Source organism: Erpetoichthys calabaricus, chromosome 11, assembly GCF_900747795.2.
Source record: "Erpetoichthys calabaricus chromosome 11, fErpCal1.3, whole genome shotgun sequence".
NCBI classification, from domain to species: domain Eukaryota; kingdom Metazoa; phylum Chordata; class Cladistia; order Polypteriformes; family Polypteridae; genus Erpetoichthys; species Erpetoichthys calabaricus.
Window position 1 is genome coordinate 115,356,190 of NC_041404.2, and position 26,889 is coordinate 115,383,078.

The 26,889-nt window shown below is 38.5% G+C and overlaps 1 protein-coding gene across 1 annotated transcript in view; it reads right to left on the minus strand.

Annotated features, from left to right (window-relative positions):
- Positions 1–618: 618 nt before the first annotated feature.
- The window catches only part of cdhr2 (cadherin related family member 2), a 170,653-nt gene continuing 144,382 nt past the window's right edge, over positions 619–26,889 (minus strand). The window contains exons 25-32 of the mRNA XM_051934136.1: positions 23,850–23,918; positions 22,280–22,357; positions 15,008–15,068; positions 13,730–13,854; positions 6,155–6,268; positions 5,943–6,026; positions 3,807–3,870; positions 619–1,093 (exon numbers count right to left, since the gene is read on the minus strand). Of these exons, the coding sequence (XP_051790096.1) occupies positions 947–1,093; positions 3,807–3,870; positions 5,943–6,026; positions 6,155–6,268; positions 13,730–13,854; positions 15,008–15,068; positions 22,280–22,357; positions 23,850–23,918 (742 nt within the window). The 3' untranslated portion in view covers positions 619–946. The remainder of the gene's footprint in view (positions 1,094–3,806; positions 3,871–5,942; positions 6,027–6,154; positions 6,269–13,729; positions 13,855–15,007; positions 15,069–22,279; positions 22,358–23,849; positions 23,919–26,889) is intronic.

The following is a 26,889-nucleotide window of genomic DNA, read 5'->3' on the forward strand; positions in this document are numbered from 1 at the left end:
ATATTAGAAAAAAAAATGTACATTTTTACTTATAATTTTGACTTTTAGGTTATTTTTATCCACTGCTTATAAATGATCTATATATCTCATAGCCTTCCCCATATCATCCACACTTGTTACTATCATTCATCCATTTTTCGAGACCCTTTTTCTCCAGTATTTGGAATTTAACAGATACAAGATAGGAACTAACCTAGCATGCAAAACTAGTGAGTTTGGTAAAATGGACATTCAAGTCAAATTCCAAACATTTACTGTACTCATGTATTTTCTGAAACCATTTACTCCAGTACAGGGTTGCAGTTGGGTGGGCAGAATCTATTCCAGCAGCACTGAGTACAATTGAGGGACTTCACCTACACAGACTAAACTGTACTTGGTATTATTTACTCAAAAAATATAATTAAATATCTGTATATATGTAAACTAAAGCAATCAAAATGTATCAGTGCCCTGGAAGACACGTCATATCTCACACTAAATGAAACTTTTAGAATATGCTTGTGTGTCATCTTTCACTTCTCTCCATTTTTGTCAGCCCTATTGAAATTTAGCAGCATAGGATCTGGTGGTATACATGAGGAATGCCAAAATCAAGGGCCAGCTTTTGCCCCGGACTCTGTCACAGAGTACAACTAGCACTTGTCTGTTTAGTTTCTTCTTTTTAAGGTCTGTTTACAATACAATCAGTCAAAAGGAACAGAGTGAGTCTTGGAATAAAACATTAGCAAAGAAAAGCAAACCAAACATAAGAACAGAAAGAAATTATAAGGCGGCCAAAACTGGGCCTTGGAAAAAATGCCTTTTAATAATAAGAGGAAATAATAGACACTTAAATAAAATAAGAACAACTGTATTCAACATTATTTCAACAAAGATATGAAAGTGATGCAAAGGCTTCAAATCATTTTCGGAGGCAGTTGTTGTTGTTGTTAGAGTATTATCTTCAAAGGTCAGTGGTGTCAAGTGTGGGGTTGATGAACTGCATGGTTGTTTCTGGTTCTTTATTCTTGTGTTGAGCTAAAGCAGCACTGAGTGGCTCAATGTAATGCGGCTCTTTGATGTTGCATTCTTCATCTTCTTCTTGAATTATCTGAAAGGCACAACAGGTATGCATGTATAAAGTAATGAATAATATTTTAGGTTGAGTTAGGATATAGCGTGTTGGAGAATGACTGACTGACTGAAACTTAAATATTATGAGTGGTGATCAAATGAGATTTTTATCCAAGTGATCACTAACACCCTTGTTATAAAAATTACAGACCTTTTCTATACCACTTAAATAAAATGTTTTGTCTTGTGTGTGTAATCACTCTTCTGTGGTGGATTTTATATCCTTATTATAGGCAGAGTACATCCAACAAAGCTGACCTTCAGATTGGTTTAGATCTATACAGGACATGAGTCTATCAGATGCAAGGTAGGAGCTTAACCTGGATGAAGTGCCAGTCCATCATAGGGCCCACTCATCCATATGCCCACATTTACACTGTCAAAAGGCCAGTTTAGAATCACCAATTAGCCAAATACACATTTTCATAGATTTCAAGCTAGATAATAGGCCAAAGATGGATAGTATAGATAAAAACAGAAGAATCCCTCAGTTATCTGTATTTAGGCCATTCATTTTTCAAATTGATGTTAGTGATAATGATTCTGATATAGTTAGTGAACTTGTGAAACTGAAACTGGAGGAGGCAGCAAAATATATTCAGAAAGACCTTGGTAATCTTCAAAACCTGGATATAGGCTTGAAAAACACATTCTGATGTTAGAAAAAAAAGTGAATTATAAATACATGAAGAAGGATGCTGATCTATAGGAGAAGAATTTAGCGTTTTATGTTGATAGTACTTTCACATAGCCCAGGCAATGTGCAAAAGTAACTGCACTGGTCATCATACTAAGTTAAAAATCAAAGCCCCACTAGAAATTTTAGCAGGGAAGAATAACCCATGGATCAGTCTCGCCGAAGCCAGACGTATAATTTATACATCTGAAGACAACCATGAGTGAATTTTGCTTAATACTGGGTGGGATCAATTAGACTGCTTACCAAGTTTCACATTTCTAAACCAATTCAATGCCTCATGAAGGTGGTACCCAAAGTATGGGCATTGATTTTGCACCGTAAAAAGTAGTGGTGATTTTGTTAACCTGGTCTGACAAAAACAAGTCACTGATTACTATGAACAGTTGAAAAGTCTCCTAAAAAATATGCCCTGTTAAGCTTAAAAATATGTATTGCATGTGCAGAGAGCATAATGCACATGTTAAAAATAAGCATAACCTGTTGCAGGCGAAAAGCCTTTCCGTAACATCAGATTATATGATATTTTGTCGCAGGTGCTGTATTTGCTCTCTGTTGTTCACCATAATGATGATAGTGTAGGAGTCTATGTAAGCTTAAAAGAATTGGCAGCAATGTTCATGAATATATGAACTGCAAAATATGCATTTGAAGTAAACGGTATGTTACACACGGTCAAAAGGATTGCCATTAAAAGCCGATAACAAAGAGCCACAGGAGATGTTGATTTCAGTTTTCAAAACATTCAAATCAACAAATCTACAGACGAGACTGCAAGAGATCCACCTTCTGACTGCACGTCTAAACAATTAACTAAAATTAGTTAAAATTACTAATTGGAAATGCAAACATTTCATGACAAAAGAGTTGCAGCATTTTAACATGTTTTATGTCCACACACCACAATGCTTATCTAAACTCTGTTTGCTGTTGTTATGCCATATAGTGATGCAATAGTCAAAAAGACAGAAAGATACTATAGAAAACTGAAGCACTGGTCTACGTATGTGTGTGTGTGTGTGTGTATCCTCAGTCATTACAACGTACAAAATGATTAAATGATTAATTAGCTTATGTTTCCTTGTGCTACAGAGTTTCTGAGTGGATAACAGCAGTTACAGCTTTGTATTTCCTTTCAGCGTCAAGTTTTTTATTCAGTTTCATTTGCTCTCTCCCTGAACCCTAATGGTTTAGTTTTCTTCATTGACTGAAGGAATTAGGGACAGGTGTTTTAGTAAGAAGCTCTGTGGTTGTAGCCTTTGCAGCACTGGATTTTGCCGCCATTCACAACAAATATTTTAATGGGTTGTCCCCAGATATTTATTCTCATTTGAGAATCACGTCTGGCCCCACAAGACTACCCATGGATTAAAAGAGCACAAAGAACAACTAAAACTTTTCAGTTTTGAACAAATATGATTTCTAGATGACCTCATGTAGGTCTTTAACATTCTCAAGGGCATCAATAAAGCTGATCTGAGAGATTTGATTCAGGAACAGTGAATAACATAGTCAAGGACTTTATTGAAAATTAAAGGAAAATGACTTAACCTATTAATTTGGGTGGGAACAGTAGTGACCTTGAAATCACAAATCCTGGCCTAAAAAGTCCTGTTGATCTGCCTTCCAGCAGGTCAGAGGTGGGAGGGCAGCAATCATCAGCACTCCCTGGGAGGACAGGAATAAAAGCCTTGAATGAGGAAGAAGAAAGTGTGGAATTCTGTTTGTAGATCAAGGTGGTGGTGTATATAACATTAATGGGCTCTTTGGCTGAAATTTTGCTTTTGTTTGTGCCTCCTTGTGAATGAAAACAGATGGATTTATTTGTAGGTAGTAGCCTGGGTTTCTATGTGGTTTCTTTTTTTGGGTTTGGCTCTGCCTCAGTAGTATCATGATAGGGGACAGGGTCTTTGTCTCATATATACTCCGCAATGCTATGCAGATTCTGAACACACACATCCTCTCTTTTTAAATTATCCTGTGCCTAAATTACCATCATAGGTGCTGTGTCCTTATCGGTCATTTCCATGTCAACATTCAAATCCAAGGAGCTGAAGCTAAAAAGAAAGCAATGGAAATACAGATTAAGATAATAATATAACTTATATATTACTTAAAATTACTATTATAATGGTATATTACTTATATATTAAAATTAATTACATGTTAATTTTAGTCATGGGCAGAAATGTGAAAAGTGAGTGAATTAAAAAAAAAACTCAATCACCTAGCCTTACAAAAATAACAAAGGAGTAAAGAATTTAGGCATTATTCAGCTTATTGTTAGTTTTGGGTGGTCTAGGGTTTATGGCTAACTGTACTTCATATTTCTTAAAAGGTATACAGTATATTTGAAAGAAGTGCTTGATGGAGAGTTAAAATATATTTAAATGAAGTCTCAAGGTAAAATTATTGGATGCAATGGTGTTGACTGTGATGTAGTGTTTTGCTAGTAAATTACAGTGTCATTGAAATAGAAAATCGAGAATAGTCAGCCCAGAAGCTACTGGGGATCTAACATTCATAAAAAGATTCATAGATTGTGTTCTTAAAATTATTTCAAGTTAGAGAGATGTCTAGGGGGTGCTCTTCTCTTACACATCCACATACTGTCTCATTCCCTTATGTCAAAATATCTATTTACATTAGTTTCAGTGATCAACATAGCTAAGTGAAATGCGGTAGCATATTGAAAAAATTTCATCCATATGCTACTTTTCACAAAATATAGCATTATAGTATGATTGATTATATTTATGACATTCCTCACTACTGAAATGCAAGAGCCAGTAAGGACTATGAGCTTAAGTGTTGTAGACAATTCTCCATTGTGCTTGAACAACAATTGGACAGAAGCTGCTGGAATCACTGGAAGCAGTATAAAATAAGAAGCCAAGAGACATGGACCCGAGTGTGTGAACAGGTGGTCAGATAAGCCTCATCAACCATATTTCCCAGGAACTGTACATTTGTTTTCATATCACTTGATTTGAAATGATGTGAGCTGATGTCAGTGTCTTCCCAAAATAAGACATTAGGAGTCATTGAATTGGCACAAATCATTACATTACTGTCTAATGTGAAGAAGTAGGAGCAAAAGAGAAAGAATAACCAACATGGCTGCACTTAAATAAAACGAATGAAGTTCTGTGTATATGGATGGATAGATAGATAGATAGATAGATAGATAGATAGATAGATAGATAGATAGATAGATAGATAGATAGATAGAGATGATAGATAGATAGATAGATAGATAGATAGATAGATAGATAGATAGATAGATAGATAGATAGATAGATAGATAGATAGATAGATAGATAGATAGATAGATAGATAGATAGATAGATAGATAGATAGATAGATAGATAGTGGCCCCAGTATTGTTTTTTAACATACTTCTGTTGGTGAAACACCTCAGTGTTAGTGTGTCAGAGAGATTCTCTCTTTTGCTCAGGGGTAACTGAGTGTATCCCTTAACTGAGCTGACCCTTTTAATTAGCTTGTTGATTCAGTGGACCTCTCTTAAATTGATGTTACAAGCTCACCACACCACAGCACAGAAAATCACACTGGCCGTGACAGAGATTTAGAAGATGTTTAGGATGTCACATCCCACATTCAAGGAATGCAGTTTCCAAAGAAAACTGTTCTGCCCTTTCTTTTATAGTACCTCTGTATTGTGAGACCAGTCCAACCTGTCATTGATGCTGACCACCAAGTAGTCCATTATCCAGGGCACAATAGGGTCAATCACCTGTATATCTCTGAGTTTATCCCCTTAACAGGGATTGGTGGATGGTATTTAAGGTACTTGAGAAATCAAAAACATAACCCTAACAGTGCTGCTAGCTTGGTCTAGGTGAGAATAAGCCTTGTGGATTAGATAGATAATTGTATCCTCCACTCTTCAAAAACTCCACAACTTTTAGGGCACTAAAACATCATTACCAAGTATCATTACCAAACTGGAGAAGCCATTAACACTGCTATACCAATTTATCATAGCAGCAGCAATCAGCACATGAACCCAAAGTATAGTAAATCATATAAAAAAGCAGGTGGCCTCTGAACTAAAGCTGCAGTGATCAGCCAAAAGAGTTGTGGGAGACAATAAGCAAATTCTTACCTGGCTCTGTCACTGCTGGAGTTTTCTTCATCAAATCCAAGGTCTGCTGGGGTGTCAAATTTCATGTTGAGAACAGGGTTGGCCCTAAAAAAATAATTATAAAAATGTAATTTATGTATATATAGGACACATTTCCATTCACAAATACATTTTTAATTTTTTATTTGCATGTTAATGGTCATAAGTGAAAGTGTTGCTCAGATAATTCTCACCCGTCCATGGTGTACTGATTGGTTCCTGGGACCACTGGTCCAGTCTGCAAATTGCCTGGGGTGATTAGAACAGCTGACCTCAGAGCATCACTTGCCTTTAATTTCCTTTTAAAGCTGTAATTAAACAATTAGAAAACATGACATTTATATGAGTAATAATATAACGACTGACTAGAGCTGTGATTTTAACAATAATACATAGAATAAAAATTATTGAATTATATCTTGTTGATAAAATGTTTATTGTCCTTTCCTAATCATGCTGCAGTTTGGGTGAAATGAATAACTAATATCTGTAATGAATGTAAATCTCTGGAAATAGATTTCATTTCATTCAGATTGTGCAACTCACTTTTGAATTATTATGCCCAGAGACTGTATCCTGACCCAGAGATGCAAACCCTCTCGCAATACTTTCCTTATATATCCTCAAAGTGTATGTTCTTATCAGTGTAAAACAACGTCTACTGGAGAAATGACAAAAATCAAGATGCTTCTGGCATTTACAAATGATAATAAATGTGCTGTTTCATTTGGATTGAGTGATTTGTCCCCTCCTCGAACCGCCACCTTATTGCGGTGGAGGGGTTTGCATGTCCCAATGATCCTAGGAGCTCTGTTGTCCAAGGCAAACTGGTCCTAGGTGAGGGATCAGACAAAGAGCGGTTCAAAGAAACCTCCCATGAAGAATAAAACATTTGGACGCCGTTTTCCCTCTCCCGGACGCGAGTCACCAGGGCCCCCCTCTGGAGCCCCTGGAAGTGGGGCTCAATGGTGAGCGCCTGGTGCCTGGGCCTGCACCCATGGGGCTCGGCCGGGCACAGCCCAAAGAGGCAACGTGGGTCCCCGTTCCCATGGGCTCACCACCTATGGGAGGGGCCAAGGAGGTCAGGTGCAGTGTGAGTTGGGTGGTGGCCAAAGGCGGGGACCTTGGTGGTCCAATCCTTGGCTACAGAAGCTGGCTCTCTGAAGGGGAAGGAGCCTGAGCTAGTGCGCGAGGTTGAGAGGTTCCAGCTAGATATAGTCAGGCTCACCTCGACGCACAGCTTGGACTCTGGAATCAATCTCCTTGAGAGGGGCTGGACTCTCTGCCACTCTGGAGTTGCCCCCGGTGAGAGGCGCCAAGCGGGTGTGGGTGTGTGCCGAACAGCAGTCTGGAGTACCCACCCTTTTTGGAGTCCCTGGTGGGGGTGCTAGAAGGCATACCTTCTGGGGACTCCCTCATTCTGCTGGGAGACTTCAATGCTCACATGGGCAATGACAGTGAGACCTGGAAGGGCTTGATTGGGAGGAATGGCCCCCCCGATCTGAACCCGTTTTGTTATAGGACTTCTGTGCTCGTCACGGATTGTCCATAACGAACACCATGTTCAAGCATAGGGGTGTTCATATGTGCACTTGGCACCAGGACACCCTAGGCCTCAGTTTGATGATCAACTTTGTGGTCATGTCGTCGGACTTGCAGCCACATGTCTTGGACACTCGGGTGAAGAGAGGGGCGGAGCTGTCAACTGATCACCACCTGGTGGTGAGTTGGCTTCAATGGTGGGGGAGGATGCCGGTCAGGCCTGGTAGGCCCAAACGTATTGTGAGGGTCTGCTGGGAATGTCTGGCAGAGTCCCCTGTCAGAAGTAGCTTCAACTCCCACCTCCGGCAGAACTGCGACCACTATCCGAGGGAGGTGGGGGACATTGAGTCCGAATGGGTCATGTTCCGTGCCTCTATTGTTGAGGTGGCTGACCGGAGCTGTGGCCGTAAGGTGGTCGGTGCCTGTCGTGGCGGCAATCCCCGAACCCGTTGGTGGACACCGGCGGTGAGAGATGCTATCAAGCTGAAGAAGGAGTCCTACAGGACCCTTTTGTCCTGTGGGACTCTGGAGGCAGCTAATAGGTACCGGCAGGCCAAGCGGGATGCAGCTTCGGAGGCCATGGGGAACGACTTTCGGATGGCTTCGAGGAGATTCTGGTCTACCATCCGACGTCTCAGGAGGGGGAAGCAGTGCAGTATATGGTGGGGATGGTGCGCTGCTGACCTCAACTCAGGACGTTGTGGGTCGGTGGGGGGAGTACTTTGAAGACCTCCTCAATCCCATTAACATGCCTTCCAATGAGGAAGCAGAGATTGGGGACTCGGAGGTGGGCTCCCCCATCTCTGGGACTGAGGTCACCGAGGTGGTCAAAAAACTCCTTGGGGGCAGGGGTAGATGAGATACACCCGGAGTTCCTCAAGGCTTTGGATGTTGTAGGACTGTCTTGGTTGACACGCCTCTGCAACATCGCATGGACATCAGGGACAGTGCCTCTGGATTGGCAGACCACGGTGGTGGTCTCCCTCTTTAAGAAGGGGGATCAGAGGGTTTGTTCCAATCTACAGAGGGATCACACTCCTCAGCCTCCCTGGAAAAGTCTATTTCGGGGTCCTAGAGAGGATGGTCCGTCAGATAGTCGAACCTCGGATTCAGGAGGAACAGTGTGGTTTTTGTCCTGGTCATGGAACAGTGGACCAGCTCTACACCCTTAGTAGGGTCCTGGAGGGTGCATGGGAGTTTGCCCATCCAGTCTACATATGTTTTGTGGACTTGGAAAAGACATTTGACCGTGTCCCTCGGGGAATCCTGTGGGGGTGCTCTGAGAGTATGGGGTACTGGACCCCTTGATAAGGGCTGTTCGATCCCTGTACAACCGGATTTCAGAGCTTGGTCCGCATTGCCGGCAGTAAGTCAAACCCATTTCCAGTGAGAGTTGGACTCCACCAAGGCTGCCCTTTGTCACCGATTCTGTTCATAACTTTTATGGACAGAATTTCTAGGCACAGCCAGAGCTTTGAGGGGGTCCAGTTTGGTGGGCTCAGGATTGGGTCACTGCTTTTTGCAGATGATGTTGTCCTGTTTGCTTCATCAGGCCATGATCTTCAGCTCTCTCTGGATCGGTTCGCAAGCTGAGTGTGAAACGGCTGGGTTGGGAATCGGCACCTCCAAATCCGAGACCATGGTCCTCAGCCGGAAAAGGGTGGAGTGCCCTCGCAGGGTGTCTGGGCTTTCCCTTAAAGATAGGGTGAGAAGCTCAGTCATCCGAGAGGGGCTCAGAGTAGAGCCGCTGCTCCTCCGCATCGAGAGGAGTCAGATGAGGTGGCTCGGGCATCTGATTAGGATGCCTCCTGGACGCCTCCCTGGTGAGGTGTTCCTGGCACGTCTAACCGGGATGAAGTCCCGGGAAGACCCAGGACACGCTGGAGGGACTATGTCTCCCGGCTGGCCTGGGAACGCCTCGGGATTCTCCCGGAAGAGCTAGAAGAAGTGGCTGGGGAGAGGGAAGTCTGGGCATCTCTGCTCAAGCTGCTGCCCCCACGACCCAATCTCGGATAAGCGGAAGAGGATGGATGGATGGATGGATGGATGGATGGATGGATGGATAATAGTGTGCACAGATTCATTCTGATTCATACACTCAGTTATCAATGTGAAAGTATTCAAACCGCAATCAAAACTACACAAAATATGTAAATCCATTAAAAACATGAAATCAATATTTACATTATGCAGCTATGGTGCAAGCAGTAAAACTAATCATAGGAAAATTAGAAACATAATGTTTGGGCTGTATTTCCATTTCATCAATATTACCAAACATTGTGTTTCTCATCTTTTTTTACTTTATTAGCATTTGTACAATATGGATGTTTTTATGTTTCAAGAATTAGTTTTGAGTTTCTGTGATTTGTATTTATATAAATGTAAAGAACCTTAATTAAACTTATTATTTACTTTGTTAAACTGGTATTCTCTGTACAAAATGAAACTCCTATCCAGAAAATTATCTATTTATTTTTATATTATATTGTTTCATGTATATATTATTATATTTGTGTGTATGCATATCTTTCTATTATAAAAGGAAATCCTGTGACGAGACAATCTTGGAGATAACTTTAAGTCCCACGACAGATAATTTCAAGTCCCGCGAGAGATAATTTATGCAAAGAGATTTTGAGAAGTGCTGCCCTCCTCTCAAACATTTACAACCATCCACACAGTACAATCATTTCTCATTCGTGTGAATGCTATTGTCAGACACAGTTCATGTGCTCTCAGCACATTCCCAAACACGGAATCAAAATTCGTTGTGATATTGACAAAAAGGTAATTCTAAATATTGTTTTTACTGAAGTGTTACAGTAAAAGTGTAAGTTTAAAAAGTATTTGCGTGTTAATTTCAAAGCCAAAAAATATGAAAACGTATAATGCAACGAATACCTCTAACGCAACATGAAACATAAATGCAGAACAGGTTAGAGATTATGAGAGTACTAAAATTCAAAAGTCTCAAAACTGATAGTAAAGATTGCATTAGTGCTAACAAATGGAAATTATTACTCGGTGAAATAACGTAACAACAAAAAGAGATCAAATATATGAACATAGGTCATATGACAGAAGCATGTAGATATTGTTTGGCTTTAAACTTTAAGTCGGAGACTTGTAGATCGTCTAATTCGTGTTGCCATCGGGGAAAAGTAGTGTTTCTTCCCAATGAAGAGGCCTATCTGCGAGAATTAAAAGATATGTTGCTTGGTGAAAGTGAAATCACACACACAAGCGGCAGAGACGTGAAGTGGCTATTCGAATACATCTACTGATGCTACTGGACACATCATCAGTTATATTCCTGGAATCATCAGGCATTTCAGGTCTTTCAACATCATTCACCCTAACCCAGGTCATACCAGCAGAAGTGTGGAAGAGTTTAGGAGAAGAGGGAGTAGATGTGTTGTGGGATCTAATGCAGAAGATCTATGAACAGGAGAGAATACCAGAAGAGTGGAGGAACAGTGTGATTGTATCCATTTATGAGGAGAAGGGCGATATTCCAAATTGTTGAAACTATAGAGGGATAAAGCTGATGTCGCATGCAATGAAAATTTGGGAAAGGCTTATGGAAGAGACCATCATGAAGGGGGATCTGTTTGGTTTTATATCAGGGAGAGAAACAACTGATGCAGTATTTGCATTGAGACAGCACATAGAGAAGCATCAAGAAAAGTCAAAAGGTTTGCATATGGTGTGTTTTGATTTGGAGAAGGCTTACGATCGAATGCCACATCAACAGGTCTGGAGGTGCATGAGAGAGACAAAGGAGTACCAGAGAAGTATGGCAGCGTTGTCCAGGATATGTATGAAGGAGTGAGGATTCGAATTAAAAGCAGTGTTGTGAAACAAATTAGATCCCAGTTAGAGTAGGTCTGCACCAGATATCTTCTTTAAGTCTGTACCTCTTTGATCAGGTTATGGATTTACTGAGTAATGAAATAAAAGACCAATCCCTCTGGTGCAGGTTTTTGCTGATGACACTGAGTTGTGTCACCCCAGAAAAGAGGAAGCTGAAAAAATGGAGAATGACTTTGGAAGATAGAAGATCAAAGATAAACAGTAGGAAGACAGAATATATGAGGTTTAATGATGATAAGGATATGAAAGTCAGGGAGAGCTATTAAAAAGAGGATACATTTTAATAACTAGAATCAGTGGTAGCCCAAGATGGACAGTTAGATGCAGACATAACCCATAGACTGCAGTGTTTATACAAAAAATGGAAGAATGTATCAGCAGTATTTTGTGATCAAAGAATTAAGGCGAAGTTTAAAGGTAAGGTTTTTAAGACAGTGGTAAGACCAGAAATGATGTATGCAGTTGAGACATGGGCACTAAAGGGAGCACAGGAGAAGTTAGATTTGGCAGAAATAAGGATGTTGAGATGGATGCATGGAGTTACAAAAAAGGACAGAATAAGAAATGAGACAATGAGAATGAGACAGGGAGAGATATCGACAAAAGTACAGGTAGGTTTAAGTGGTATGGACATGTGATGAGGAGAGACAATGAGAATGTGGGCAAAAGAGATGACAGGAATGGAAGTACAGGAGAAGAAGAAGCAAGGGAGACAAAAGTGCAGGTGCATGGATAAAGTAAAAGAAGATCTGAAGGAAAAAGGTTTACTGAGGATGAGATGCAGGACCTAGCTATAAGAAGAAGGTTGATTAAGTACATGAACCCCATAATGAAGTGGGAACAGATTAACAAAAAAACCACTTTGGCGGTTTTGCAAATGGTACTATAACTCCCATCTACTATGCTCAGAAAATTGAGGGCCTTGATTAAGGAGTGGTCTACAAAGCCCCTGCAGCCATCCTCCACTGGGAGGTACCTGGTTCTCCATCCCGCTTGTTTAAATTGCTTGACCAGTTCTGCATATTTGGTAAGCTTCCTCTCAAAAGCTACTGTATTTCCAGATGTTATTTCCATAAGACTGTCTGCTCTAACATCTCCACATTCTTGTTAGCCACAGACAAGATAACATTGGCCCATTGCAAGTTAGCGACAACAATGTTGCCCTGGAACTTCAGCTGCCATTTAAGGTCCACCTAGCAACTGCCAATCCTTCCTGAGGCCTAGGTGCCTACAAATGTTTTCCTGTAGTTTTTGCCCGCTCTGATACAATCGTCTGTTTAGAGGGGTGGGAATGCTTGGCTACAGTAATCATTGTACTGACAGTTTTGGTAATGGCCTTCAATACTTAGTCGTGCCACCATCTGCAATGACCCTTACAAAGTGCTTTGGGGACGCTGTTTAGAATGTGTTCCAAGGTGCCTCGCTTGATACACAGTGGGTAGACTGTACAGTCTGTTTTACCCCATATGTAAAGGTTCATTGGAGTAGGCAGTACATCACTGCTTTTAACAAGTAACTTTATGTGGTTTGGCTCAGATTTCCATAACTTTGCACTAAAATAAATACATTCAATACCTTTAATCCATATAAAATTCAGGAATGAATGTGAATATACAGTATAAATAGATTCATAATCAATTTAAAAGGTTACAAACAAGATGCTGTCTAGTTAATACTATAAAAAAGAGTAAATTAGCAATAATTCAACATTTATGAAACTTATGTCACAGAAAGGATCATATGATTGGCAATGGGGGGTACAATTCATCTAGGGCAGGTAAAAGGCTAGACCTGGACCTCTTTATAAGTAGCTTGCTAAAGTAAAGGTCAGGAGACAAAATTCTTTGCGGTTCATGAGCTCCCATTTAGATGTCATGCTAAATGTGTGGATCTATGAACAATGGTGACTATAGAAAGATGGCTGAACTGATTCCACGCTATGATGGATGACTGGCTAAGAATTTGCTACTCAATTCACTCAGCAAGTAACTGATAATACATACAGTACTTCTGCAGGTATTAATGACTAATTACAGGGAATGCACACTGTAATAAGAGACACTTAATCACAAGGGTTGCTAAATTAGCCCTCATAACCCAGCTCATGAGCTTTGTTGGTGATATGGAGGACTAGCTTTATATTATTCTTGTTCAACAGGAGCCAATAACCCTATACTTCTGCTCTGCATTTGTTGAACACCATGCTTCATTTTCTGTGTCACAAAATTAGACTTCATTCTAGCAGTTCTGTACAGAGATTTAAACTAAAGTACCTCCATGGCTCAGCCTGGCACACTCTCCAGCTTTTGATTCTTTATAAAAGTGTCCTGTAAATGAGCAGTTTCTCTTACCTTTTTCGGGTGCAAACCAGGGCAGTTACCATGATTGAAAAAATGACGATGCAAAACACCACCAAGCCAGCAATCACAAAAAAGTATATCTGGTTTTCTGGTGGAGCTGTTGTCCCTAGTACACTCTGCAAATTAAAAAAGAAAACTAATTTATGTTGCGAATTATGTTTTTATCAAAAGTATTAAGCATTAAGTTAGCTAAACAATGTTTGTGAATGCACCATAAAGTCTACTCAAGTTTCTGGAAGAGGGCCTTTGATTTGTGTCTGGTGGAGGACTTGTAAGTAGCTTAACCAATTGTGCTAGGAGTTTAAAGAATTCACGCATTTTGTTATGCTCATCATATTTCACTATAAGCAGTTTTCACAAATATCTACCCGAAACAGAAATGTTTTCATTTTTACATTAACGAGGCACTGCATACATATAAAATTAAGTAAGAAGCGTTTGTGTAAAGAACCTTTAAAACAGAGCCTTAAGTTCATATTTGTGTTTTGTAAAGCACTAGATAAGAATGCTTACAGCGAAAGTAGCAGCATTAAGACTTCTTTTTTAAAGTATGAAAAGTAGAGCATAACATGCACTTTGGTAAACAGTGCCACCTAGAGGAGGAAATCATTAAAAGAGATGAAATGGATTGAAAGGATTGCTAGTTTCAAATATGAGACCACTCCACAGACAATAATCTGATTAGTTTGCAAAACCTGCTTGTGCTAAGCATACTGTTTTGTTTTTATAGTCAATTCTTGCAGGTTTGTCCTTTTTAGTTTTACTTTTCTTTCATTTTCGTCTTCCTGGTCCCTCCCTGTGTGGATAGCGCTTTGAGTACTGAGAAAAGCGCTATATAAATGTAATGAATTATTATTATTATTATTATTATTATTATTATTATTATTATTTTTATTATTATTCTGGTGTATACTTTAGAGAGACTAATTGTTTGATATAATATATTAATTATTAATTAATTGCTTCATTTATTTATTGAGCTTGTGTAAAAAATCAAATCTATCTAGTTGAGAAAAATGTTCAGAATGAACAGAACTATGTTCAGATCTTTAACTAATACAAATACATACACAGCAAATATATATATATAAAATATTATTCAAATATTATTATATATAAAATATTATTAAAAATCATATTCTGCTAGGATTGAATGAATTAAGCTGAACCAAAATTTCTGGCCAAGCCATGATCTTACGTCAATCATAAGAAGAACAGAACTGCATTACAAAATTACAAATGAGTACAAATGAAAAAATCAATACTTACAATGTACCAGAGTCCATATTGGCCAAGTTCAATAAAGGCAGCCTGATCGCTCTGAAGGATCCTGTTTTTAAAGAAACATTTAATGATGATTGTGAGTTTTTTGCAACTTGTTTGTGCTCCTGCTGTACCAGTATGTCTGTTTACATATGGTGATGGGGCAAAGTGCAGTGCTTTGAATAAAATGTGGTAAAGAAGATAAAAGCTGACTCGTCTGTATTAATCAATAATTAATTTAGGTAATACATATTTATCATTATTACATTAGATCAAAATAAACTATGTACATCTGTATGCTTGTGAATATATACCTTTTTACACAGTTATGCGATATATTAGCATCATCCTGTTAAGAGGTTGATTGAAATTATAGAAGTGAAGGATTTGCAATATAAATATGCCCACCATGTGCAAAGATCAAGTCCTTTGTTTGTGCGCAAGCAGACTACTTTAAGTTGTTATGCAATTATTCCTCATTTATGCCCTGTACATTATGCTAATTTTATGACCATAACCACCATGATTTACTCAATACACAAGTTCCATGTACCAAAGAAATGGAAAGACATTATTCTTTTTTCAAAATATATGTCTAGTAAAGAAATTATGTTCATGTTTAAGAAACGTTTGCTCAGAGGTTGATGTGCTTGCTGCTTCCTGAGCAGCTCTTCTTTTCTCCAGCCTAGCGGCCCGCTTCTTTTCTTTTGTCTGCATCTTTTCGTGTTAAAACTGATTAAGTCAATGTTTGTATTTCTTTAATTTTTCACTTAAGCTGGCACTTAAGTCTTCAATCTGCCTCAAGAATGATTTAAGATATGAAGAGGTAGGGGAAGTGACAGTGAAGGTGGTAGGGAATGAGAATGGCACTGGTATGCCTGCTGGTCACTGCAGAGAGTTTATTCTACAATAAAATAAAATAAAAGTAAAAAGAGGAAAAACCGTGGAGGTCAATCATCGCCCCGAAATTGGATAGCAGACGTCACGTAGTATATGAGTACCAAATTTCAGATCAATAGGTCAAACGGTTTGCGAGCTACAAGTGATTTAAAATACTGGACAGACAAATGAACAGCCATGGTAGCGTATTATATACACTTTGCTCACCAACCCCTTCCCCCCACTGCTGTTGTGGAAAGGGTGGCTGAATGCACCCCAACATTTTAAGCAACCAGTCCATTTGTAGTGTTTACTACAATAGTGATAATAATGTAAATAGTAAGGTGGAAAATTTTAATGCTAACGTGAGAAATGCCACTGACATAGTCGCTCCTGATAAGACAGTTAAAAAATCCTCCAGCACTGTTACACCATGGAAGACCCAAAGAGTGTCTGATTAAAAGAAAATATGCCAGAGAGCTGAGTGTAAATGGATGAAAACTAAACTGAATGTCCACTATGAAACACTGAAGGCTAAAATAACAGAATACAACAACATTGTCTGTCTTGAGAGGTGGTGCTACTTCTCTAAAATTATAAATAACAATGCTAGTAATTCGAGAGTTTTATTCTCTGTGATTGATCATTTGCTAAAAACAGGTCACTCAATGGAATGCCTCCAAAAAACTTCCAGTGAAACTTGTGAGGCTTTTGCTATATTTTTAATCACAAAATGAATGATATTAGAAATAATATAGTACATCCCCCAAATATCAATCCTATTAAATCCCGGTATTCCATTTTAAGTGAATTAAATTCTTTCACCAGGAAAGATTTTCCTGATCTATATAGAATAATTTCCCAACTGAAATCCTCCACCTGCGTGCTTGACCCAATACGAACAAGTTTTTACAAAAATCCAGTGTCCTAATTGATAGTACAGTACTCATCATTAGATATGGGGGTCTTCCCAGGCTTTCTTAAGATTACTGTTGTTAAAACCCTGCTCAAGAAAAATAATCTTGACTCCTCTGTTTTTGACAATTTTAGACCCACTTTTAACCTGCCTTTCTTAAGTAAAATCAGAGAAAAGGCAGTCATTATGCAGCTAAATGATCACTTGAATAAACATTCTATTCTTGACAAGTTTCAGTCAGATTTTAGAACAAATCACAGTACAGAACCTGTGCTAGTTAAAGTAGTAAATGACCTGTGCTAGTTAATCCGTTCTCATCCTCTTAGGTCTGAGTGCAGCATTTCATACCATTGATCACAATATTCTTATAAATTGCCTCAGTCAGTGGGTGGGCCTCTCTGGCAGTGTCTTAAATTGGTTTGAGTCTTACTTAACAGGCAGAAAATTCTTTGTTAGTTGAGGCAATACGCTTGTCAAATGATATTCTACAGTGGTGTGAAAAACTATTTGCCCCCTTCCTGATTTCTTATTCTTTTGCATGTTTGTCACACAAAATGTTTCTGATCATCAAACACATTTAACCATTAGTCAAATATAACACAAGTAAACACAAAATGCAGTTTGTAAATGGTGGTTTTTATTATTTAGGGGGGAAAAAAATCCAAACCTACATGGCCCTGTGTGAAAAAGTAATTGCCCCCTGAACCTAATAACTGGTTGGGCCACCCTTAGCAGCAATAACTGCAATCAAGCGTTTGCGATAACTTGCAATGAGTCTTTTACAGCGCTCTGGAGGAATTTTGGCCCACTCATCTTTGCAAAATTGTTGTAATTCAGCTTTATTTGAGGGTTTTCTAGCATGAACCGCCTTTTTAAGGCCATGCCATAGCATCTCAATTGGATTCAGGTCAGGACTTTGACTAGGCCACTCCAAAGTCTTCATTTTGTTTTTCTTCAGCCATTCAGAGGTGGATTTGCTGGTGTGTTTTGGGTCATTGTCCTGTTGCAGCACCCAAGATGGCTTCAGCTTGAGTTGACGAACAGATGGCCGGACATTCTCCTTCAGGATTTTTTGGTAGACAGTAGAATTCATGGTTCCATCTATCACAGCAAGCCTTCCAGGTCCTGAAGCAGCAAAACAACCCCAGACCATCACACTACCACCACCACATTTTACTGTTGGTATGATGTTCTTTTTCTGAAATGCTGTGTTCCTTTTACGCCAGATGTAACGGGACATTTGCCTTCCAAAAAGTTCAACTTTTGACTCATCAGTCCACAAGGTATTTTCCCAAAAGTCTTGGCAATCATTGAGATGTTTCTTAGCAAAATTGAGACGAGCCCTAATGTTCTTTTTGCTTAACAGTGGTTTGCGTCTTGGAAATCTGCCATGCAGGCCGTTTTTGCCCAGTCTCTTTCTTATGGTGGAGTCGTGAACACTGACCTTAATTGAGGCAAGTGAGGCCTGCAGGTCTTTAGACGTTGTCCTGGTGTCTTTTGTGACCTCTCTGATGAGTCGTCTCTGCGCTCTTGGGGTAATTTTGGTCGGCCAGCCACTCCTGGGTAGGTTCACCACTGTTCCATGTTTTTACCATTTGTGAATAATGGCTCTCACTGTGGTTCGCTGGAGTCCCAAAGCTTTAGAAATGGCTTTATAACCTTTACCAGACTGATAGATCTCAATTACTTCTGTTCTCATTTGTTCCTGAATTTCTTTGGATCTTGGCATGATGTCTAGCTTTTGAGGTGCTTTTGGTCTACTTCTCTGTGTCAGGCAGCTCCTATTTAAGTGATTTCTTGATTGAAACAGGTGTGGCAGTAATCAGGCCTGGGGGTGGCTACGGAAATTGAACTCAGGTGTGATACACCACAGTTAGGTTATTTTTTAACAAGGGGGCAATTACTTTTTCACACAGGGCCATGTAGGTTTGGATTTTTTTTCTCCCTAAATAATAAACACCATCATTTAAAAACTGCATTTTGTGTTTACTTGTGTTATATTTGACTAATGGTTAAATGTGTTTGATGATCAGAAACATTTTGTGTGACAAACATGCAAAAGAATAAGAAATCAGGAAGGGGGCAAATAGTTTTTCACACCACTGTATATGGTCTTCCACAAGGGTCTATCCTGGGTCCACTGCTCTTTTTGATCTACATGCTTCCATTGGGTCAGATTATCTCAAAACACAAGGTGAGCTACCACAGATATGCTGATGACACACAACTTTATTTATCAATAGTGCCTGATGACCCCGACTCTCTTGGTTCACTGACCCAATGTCTTACTTGTGTTTCTGAATGGACGAGAAATAATTTTCAGAAACTAAATAAGGAGAAAACAGAAATCTTAGTGATTGGCAAAAATGGATACAGTGAGGGTATTAGAAATAAACTTGATCCATTAGGCTTAAAAGTCAAGACAGAAGTAAAGAATTTAGGGGTAATTATTGACTGTAACCAGAATTTTAAATAACATATTAATCAGATTACTAGGACAGAATTTTTTCACTTAAGAAATATAGCAAAAGTTAGATCCCTTTTAACTTTGCAAGATGCTGAAAAATGATTTCACACTTTTGTTTTTAGTTGACCAGATTACTGTAACACACTTCTCTCAGGACTACCAAAAAAGTCTTTAATCAGTTGCAACTCGTGCAGAATGCAGCTGCCAGAATCTTAACTAGGAAAAGAAAATCTGAGCATATCTCTACAGTTTTGATGTCGCTACATTGGTTACCCGTGCCATTTTGAATTGACTTTAAAATACTGCTTATGGTTTGTAACCCTTACCCAGCTGGCAGCTACACCTCCAAGACCTGTGGCCTGGATAAATTACTGAGGTTGAATCTAAATATTAAGCCGTACCTCTAACACATACAATTTTTTCCCCCAATCGACGGATTAAACATAGGCATACAAAAGCAGATATGTAAAATTAAAATGATTAATTATATTAAATGAAATAACAAAAATACAAATTCCATACGAACAATACATATATATAACTATGGATGTCCATGACCAAACTAATAAAGTGCCAACACCATATATATATATATATATAATAATAAAACCCTCCCTTGTCCCAGTAACATATAACAACACAAAACACGAATACAAATAAATGGATACGGAAATGCTGATGATTGTGAATTAGAGTCCGGGTATAAAAACTGTCCTGATTACGGATGACTGTACGAGAGATAAGTGATTTGTTTGAATTTCCCGGCAAATGGAGCAACCTCACCGTGAATCCTCGGCATGTGGTGGATGATGTAATCCGACCCCGAGGTCTCTGGTGATGAGGGATGGAAGACAGTCCGGCGGAATGAAAGCAAACTAGTGCAAAAGCGTGATGTGGAAAACAGCAAGTAAGTTGCTTCGTGGTGGTGAAAAATGGTCTCCTTCTTTCTCCTCCTTCACCTTGTTTCCTCCTGATTGCTTAAATAGTCCTGTGTTGGATGTAATTGATTGATAGTTAACAGGTGTTTTCCAATTTGGGGCTGCGGTTTCTTTCCATCATCCGTCCCCCTTTACAGGGACGACATTCACTGACACACACATAAACAGCAAACGGGACGATGGAAACAAGACGCACTCAGACTAACACTGACAACACTATTACTATTATGTAGCCCCACTACAGTTTTACAAAGCCTTAAATAATCTCGCTCTGTCCTATATTTCAGAATGTCTTCCACCTTACACTCTAAATCCTAACCTTAGATCTTGAAATGAGTGTCTGCTTATTATTCCAAGAGCTAAACTTAAAAGATGTGGTGAGCTAGCCTTTTGCTGTTATGCACCTAAAATCTGGAACAGTTTACCAATAGAAATTAGCCAGGCTAATACAGTGGAGCACTTTAAAACAAACTGCTAAAAGCTATTACTTTAACATGGCTTTCTCATAGCTACATTTTAGTGTAATCCTGATATTCTGTATATACATCTAATTATCGTTTTTATCATGGCTCCACAATCCATACTAACCACCTACTAAGCAAGACACCATGTAGTTCCTACTTTGATGGATTGAAGGCTAGTTGTCCACATGGCCATCATTGTCTAATTTTTCCATATGAAGCCTGAAAGCTATGAGGATTGATTGTGATCATTTAGAATGCCTAGTGGGGGCTGGGCGGTCTCGTGGCCATGGAACCCTTGCAGATTTTGTTGGTTTTTTTTCTCCAGCCCTGAGGAGTTTTTTTTTTGTTTGTTTTTTTCTGTCCTCCTGGCCATCGGACCTTACTTTATTCTTTGTTACTTAGTATTGCCTAATCTTTATATATTTCTTATTTTTATAAACTTTTCTTTCTTCATCTTGTAAAGCACTTTGAGCTAAATCATTTGTATGAAAACATGCTATATAAATAAATGTTGTTATTGTTGTTGCTTTAATGTAGCCAGGACACTGAGAAAACACAGTGTCACCATTACTGTACAGGAGCAGTAGGATTCCAACACAGACCATTGGGCAAATGCACCCAATGGCCTCACTTCCAGCAGCAACCTAAGATTTTCCTAGATGGTCTCCCACCCAAGCACTGGCTTGGCTCAAAAATGTTTAGATTTAGGTGAATTATCTGTTCTGAAGTTCAGGTCCATAATTCATGTGCATAGGGATTGTTCATAATTAATGCCTAAATATATTTTTGTAGAGAATTTGATGAATTTGTTACAACATATAAATATGTCATGAATTAACTTTATGATCCAATCTAGACTTTATCAATGTTCTGGTGTATTTTACCACTACATGCCTGCTAAAACCTACTTCTGTACATATTCCTACAGCACAGAAGGATGAACCACCTTAAAATATGCTGAGCCTATGCTGAAACCATGGAGTCCAGAGCAGGAAGCTCTCCTGGAGGGCATACCAGTCCATTACAGATGCACACACATATAATATTTAAAACTAAACAGATAATTGTATATGATTCTGGTTTTCTCTATAAATCATCATCCATTACAGAATCTCTTTTTAAATGACCCTAGGAGAAAAACCACAAGCACAGGGAATGTTGCTGCTTAGAAGGACACAATACATTTAAAAAATAAAGAAAATATAATTTATGAATAATGCAATTTAAAAACAAAACTGAAAATAAATGTTTGTAGTGTACAGTAGTGGAAAAGCAATCAACCTCTTAAAAACAAAAAAAAACATTCCTCACACTAAGCCTGCACAAGATATCATGCTGTTTTTTTCACCATATCGCAGTTGTTTTTGAACCTGCAAGTATTGTGAAAAAGAATAAGGACCCAAAGCGATGTGATGAAGCAATAAGGCAAGACATGGCAAGAAGTAACTCAATATGCCTCAGCTTGTCCCAACTGTACCTTGCTTCTTAGGTGCATTTCAAGAACTGACAATTTGACCTTACGCTGCAGTCATAGTTAAAAAACAATAATGTGCACGCTCAGCCCAGTTGCTCTTCTGTACCCTCATTGAATGCATGCAAACTTTTTATACTTACGAGATGACATTGTTTGGGCTGATAGCTGTTCCATTAAGATAAACAAAGTATGCTTCCATAACAGACTGGATTTTATTTCTGAAATAAATAAGAAAAAAATGATAATAAGTGCAAAACAGTGCAGCCAGTAATTAAATAAGCACATTTACTGTAGCTATAGCATGTGAAAACTGATTTAGTTTGATTAGTAGAAAACTGTATAAAACATGCTAAAGGATTTACTGTTTAATAAATTGAGTGCTCACTTTTCTTTAGCCGAGTCAGGCGTTTTTTGTGTGTGTGTAATTCTTGTGCATGTTTGAGGATGGTTGTTATTGCTGTTTGTTAAAACATTTCTGTATTTCTTCCTCTAAAAGCTAAAAGCAGCAAAAACAGTGCACTAATTAAGAAAAGTGTTAGAATGAAAATCTGCAGCCACTAATGCTCTCCAGGACCGGAGATGGGGACCCCTGCTTTAGAGAGACAGGTTGTAATAATATATTAATTATTAATTAAGTACTTCATTTATTTTTTGAGCTTGTGTAAAAAGCCAAATTTCTATCTATCTATCTATCTATCTATCTATCTATCTATCTATCTATCTATCTATCTATCTATCTATCTATCTATCTTCTAATATATTCAGTTTGGGATACAATCAAAAATATGAAAATACTGATTTACATATTTAACAGGTAATGGTTAGTTGAATAATAAATATATATATAAATATTTGTATTCTTATGACAAAAGACACTATGTGAACAGACTTGCTATAATTCCACTCCTGTTGTCTTTATACCATTAGAAAGGCATCACCAAACCAAAACCTTAAGAATGTTACAACAATAATTTTTATGGTATAAGTTCTTCTGAAAGATTTAAAATTTGTGTTTTATTGCTTGGTAAAAATTAAGTGCTCACTACAAGTTCATTCTAATTTCAATACATCTGCTTTGTGAATGTGTGTCATTATTAGAAATCGTCTTTAGAAATTGAGGCTTTCTTTTATGTAACATTCTAAGAAGTTTATTCATTTCAAATTTTACAAGTAACTGTTGATAGAACAGTTATGCAGAATATGCAGCTGTATTTTCTTCAGTTTTTCTGTACAGTTCACAATCATCTTAAACCAACATACTCTATTACTAATTTCACGTTACCTACTCCAAAATCTGGGCCTGTCTTCTAATTGTACAGATGAGCTGGTATTGCTGTGCTGCCTATTTTAACTCCTGTTTTTGCATTTTTCTGCACTACTTGATATTAAAGATCTTTCCAGAAGTCATACCTTTTTATTCTTCGAGATCCTATGCCATCTGAACTATATTTTTTAAAACACACAGAACACTGAAAGATAATCTCAAATGTTTGTTTCCATATCAGTTTTATGCCTAGGCTTGCTAATTAGAACTGCTATTTATTTTGGACTCATTGCTATACTTGATATAATGTTTGCAATGGATAGTACTGTTTAAGAGAAAGATTGACAAGAAAACAGAATATCTGTATGAATAAAGAAACAGTATCTGCAGAATTTGTACATGAGGAAATATACCTGAAAGTGAAGAAAAGCCTGATTTCAAGTTACCTTTGTGTTTGATCCTTGGGAAATATATCTACCACATGAACGCTTGCTTGGGTGGCAGTATTTAAAGCTCTGGAAAAAAAAGACATTTTGCATAAAACATTCCTTATGATTTTCCTCTATTAGAAAGTATCATTCCCATGAATGGGGATTTTTTAACTAAAATCGCTGTGTAGAAATATTTAAAATATCAATATTAATTTCTATTCATTTTTTATATATTGACACTGTTTGAGCTGTTTTTTTAAACCAAATGCTCAGGGGTCACAGATTACACCACAGAGGAGAGGACTGAGAACTCCAGATATCTCAACCTGAGAGGGTCTGTAACTCCACCGTAGACGTCATGGGGATTGATGGGGACCACTCCTTCAGTTGCAACCTCCTCAAAGAATACTAAAGGACACAAATGCTGACAAATGGCCACTTATAAGGACAATTTAAAATGAATTCTGACATAGAGGACAAAGTGTAGTCGAGGTCAGGCTTGTCAAAATGTCAAAGAAGAGAGTTTACTTGTTTAACTAAATGGGCCAGAATCTGTGGGCTCAAAGATATTCTTAAGAGTTAAATCTCTCTTTTTACCAAGTGTGGGATATGGCTGGCCATTCATCCCAGCCAATGCCCCCAGGCCGCTAGATGGAGCCCTCCTTGCAACGTGGAGATGCCCCGAATTCCAGCAGGGCATCATGGACTATGGAGTTTTAATACACAGCCCTGCTGGATAATGTCGGGGCCGCCAGGGGACGCTGCAGGGAGACACAGAGACGTTTATTTTCCATACAGCCCAGAAGCAAATCCCAGTCACATGGTTGGAAGAAATAAAGTGCTTCCGGGCTGATGAAGAAAAGGTGTTTTTGTTTGACCCGAAAGTGCTGGATAATCACATGGACTGAGGGCTTAGAAGCACTTCCGGGTCATGAACTATGTAAAGGACTGTGGGAGATCCCAGAGTTGAGCTGAGCTGGGTGGAAGAGTGGCAACGCATCTGGGAGAGTGGAGGATTGATTGTTTATTGTGTATTGGTGTATTTATGAGTATAGTGGAATGGAGGGCGCCTTGTGCACATTATAGTCCGAATAAAAATTATTATTGGACTTTTATCTGGTGTCTGGCGTTTGATCCGAGGGTTCAAGGGAGAGACAGCGCCCCCTATCTGTCACACAAGCTTTACCTTGAGGTCACAGTTTTAATAAGATAAACCGGGAAATGAATGACAAAGATTATACATAGCATGAACAACGAAGTTCCTAATAAGTTAATAGTCAGCAGTCAGTGTACATCTAAATAACCAGTGTTAATTGTTGTTATGTATTATTCAAATTGTTTATTAGATGTAAATGGATTTATATGCACATTCACCGTCACTTTACTGCTGAATTATTGTCCCGTGTTACTTCTCATAAATTGTTTTCTACCAACTAACCTTAATGTGTGGTATGACGCATTAAAGAAATGATGAGATTTTAAAAATAGTTTATTCAACAAGGACAGGTGTGGCAAAACTCAAAACTTAAGGCACTCAAAAAACAGCAAAGGCATTATTAAAAAGGAATTATTTTATCGTCATGAGTGTTACTATTTTCTTTCTCTACGGATTACTTTTTAAGTTAACTTTATTTTAGACAAGATGAAAAGGTGGCACATTGGGTGTTGTTGCAGCTTCACAGTGCCAGTGTTTTTAAGCTCACATCCTCTACACTTGCATGTTCTCTCTGTACTCATGTGGCTTTTCTCCCACACCCCTGAAGATGGTGATTCCAAATTAGCCCACTATGAGTTTATTTGTGTGTAGGATTGTACTTTGTGATGTCCTGTCAGGGGTTGTTTCCCACCTTTTGCCTAATGCAACTGGTACAGGCTTTATGACCCTAAATTGGATTAAGCAAGAATGAGAACAGCTACATCCATCATTTCAGACCAAGATATCTGAAACTGTGCACATTATGAACACTGAGGGGACGCCGTTTATGTAACTTTAGCAGTGAGTGCTCTGGACGCCAAAGGGTAAACCCCCCGGCTCTTGAAGTCTAATAACATGCAACTAAAGCAAAATACTTTACAGAAAAAGTTGGAACTTTATGCTGCCATTGATGCTAATAAGAAGAAAATAGATGTTGCCATCAAGTTCAGCATTCTGCAGTCAGTTTTGTTCTGTACAGTACATGCCAAAACACTATGCCATGTTCCAATTCTGTTATAATGAAATCCCCATTATAACTAATTATTTTTTTCAGTCCTACACACTTTGTTGAAATGAAACTCGACCTGTATTTTAACCATCACTACTTCCATGTGTTTTCTAATATTATGATCCAGCAACATTGATTTGTATAGTCAGTTCTCATATTTGCTGTTTAAAATCACATAAATATGCACGGTTCTCATTGTACTTTCCATGATGCATTTCATGTTTTTATTGTTTTAATCTTTCGTTTGTACTGTTCACTTTTGTATCTGACACTGTATTCTTATCTTTTATAGGCCCTGTGAGGGGCCTTGTGTTGGTGCTGTTTTTAACACTAGAATTACCAGAGCCTACGAAAAAACTTGTAGATCCGTCCCACCTTAAATTGGTTCGCACCACTCCATCGTTATTTGGAACACATGCATTTCATGTGTGTTCCGTGTCTACAACAATCTATGTACAGTTAACACATCGTTAAAACAGAAATGTTTTTCATGTTTTAGTAATAATAGACAAAATGTAGACATGAAGGGTATAATGTGTTAAGCCTGAATTCCAAATATCAAATAAACACTTTCACAAAAGGTACAAATATAACAGAACAAGTGCGCTTCTATTCAAGAATATAACTGCAGAAAAAGAACCCGCATTAGGCTGCGACTTTGACATGCATTTGCTGCAACTGATTCGGTGGTGCAACAGTATCAGCTGTTGATTGATAATCAGTACGTCATTGGTTCGATCCTGGGCGAGTCTATTTTGAGAAGTGAGCTGCTATTCTTACTATTTTAGAACAAAAACATACATTTGATTTCAGTCTGTAACAGCCAGTGTAAATGTATGATACTTGTAAAG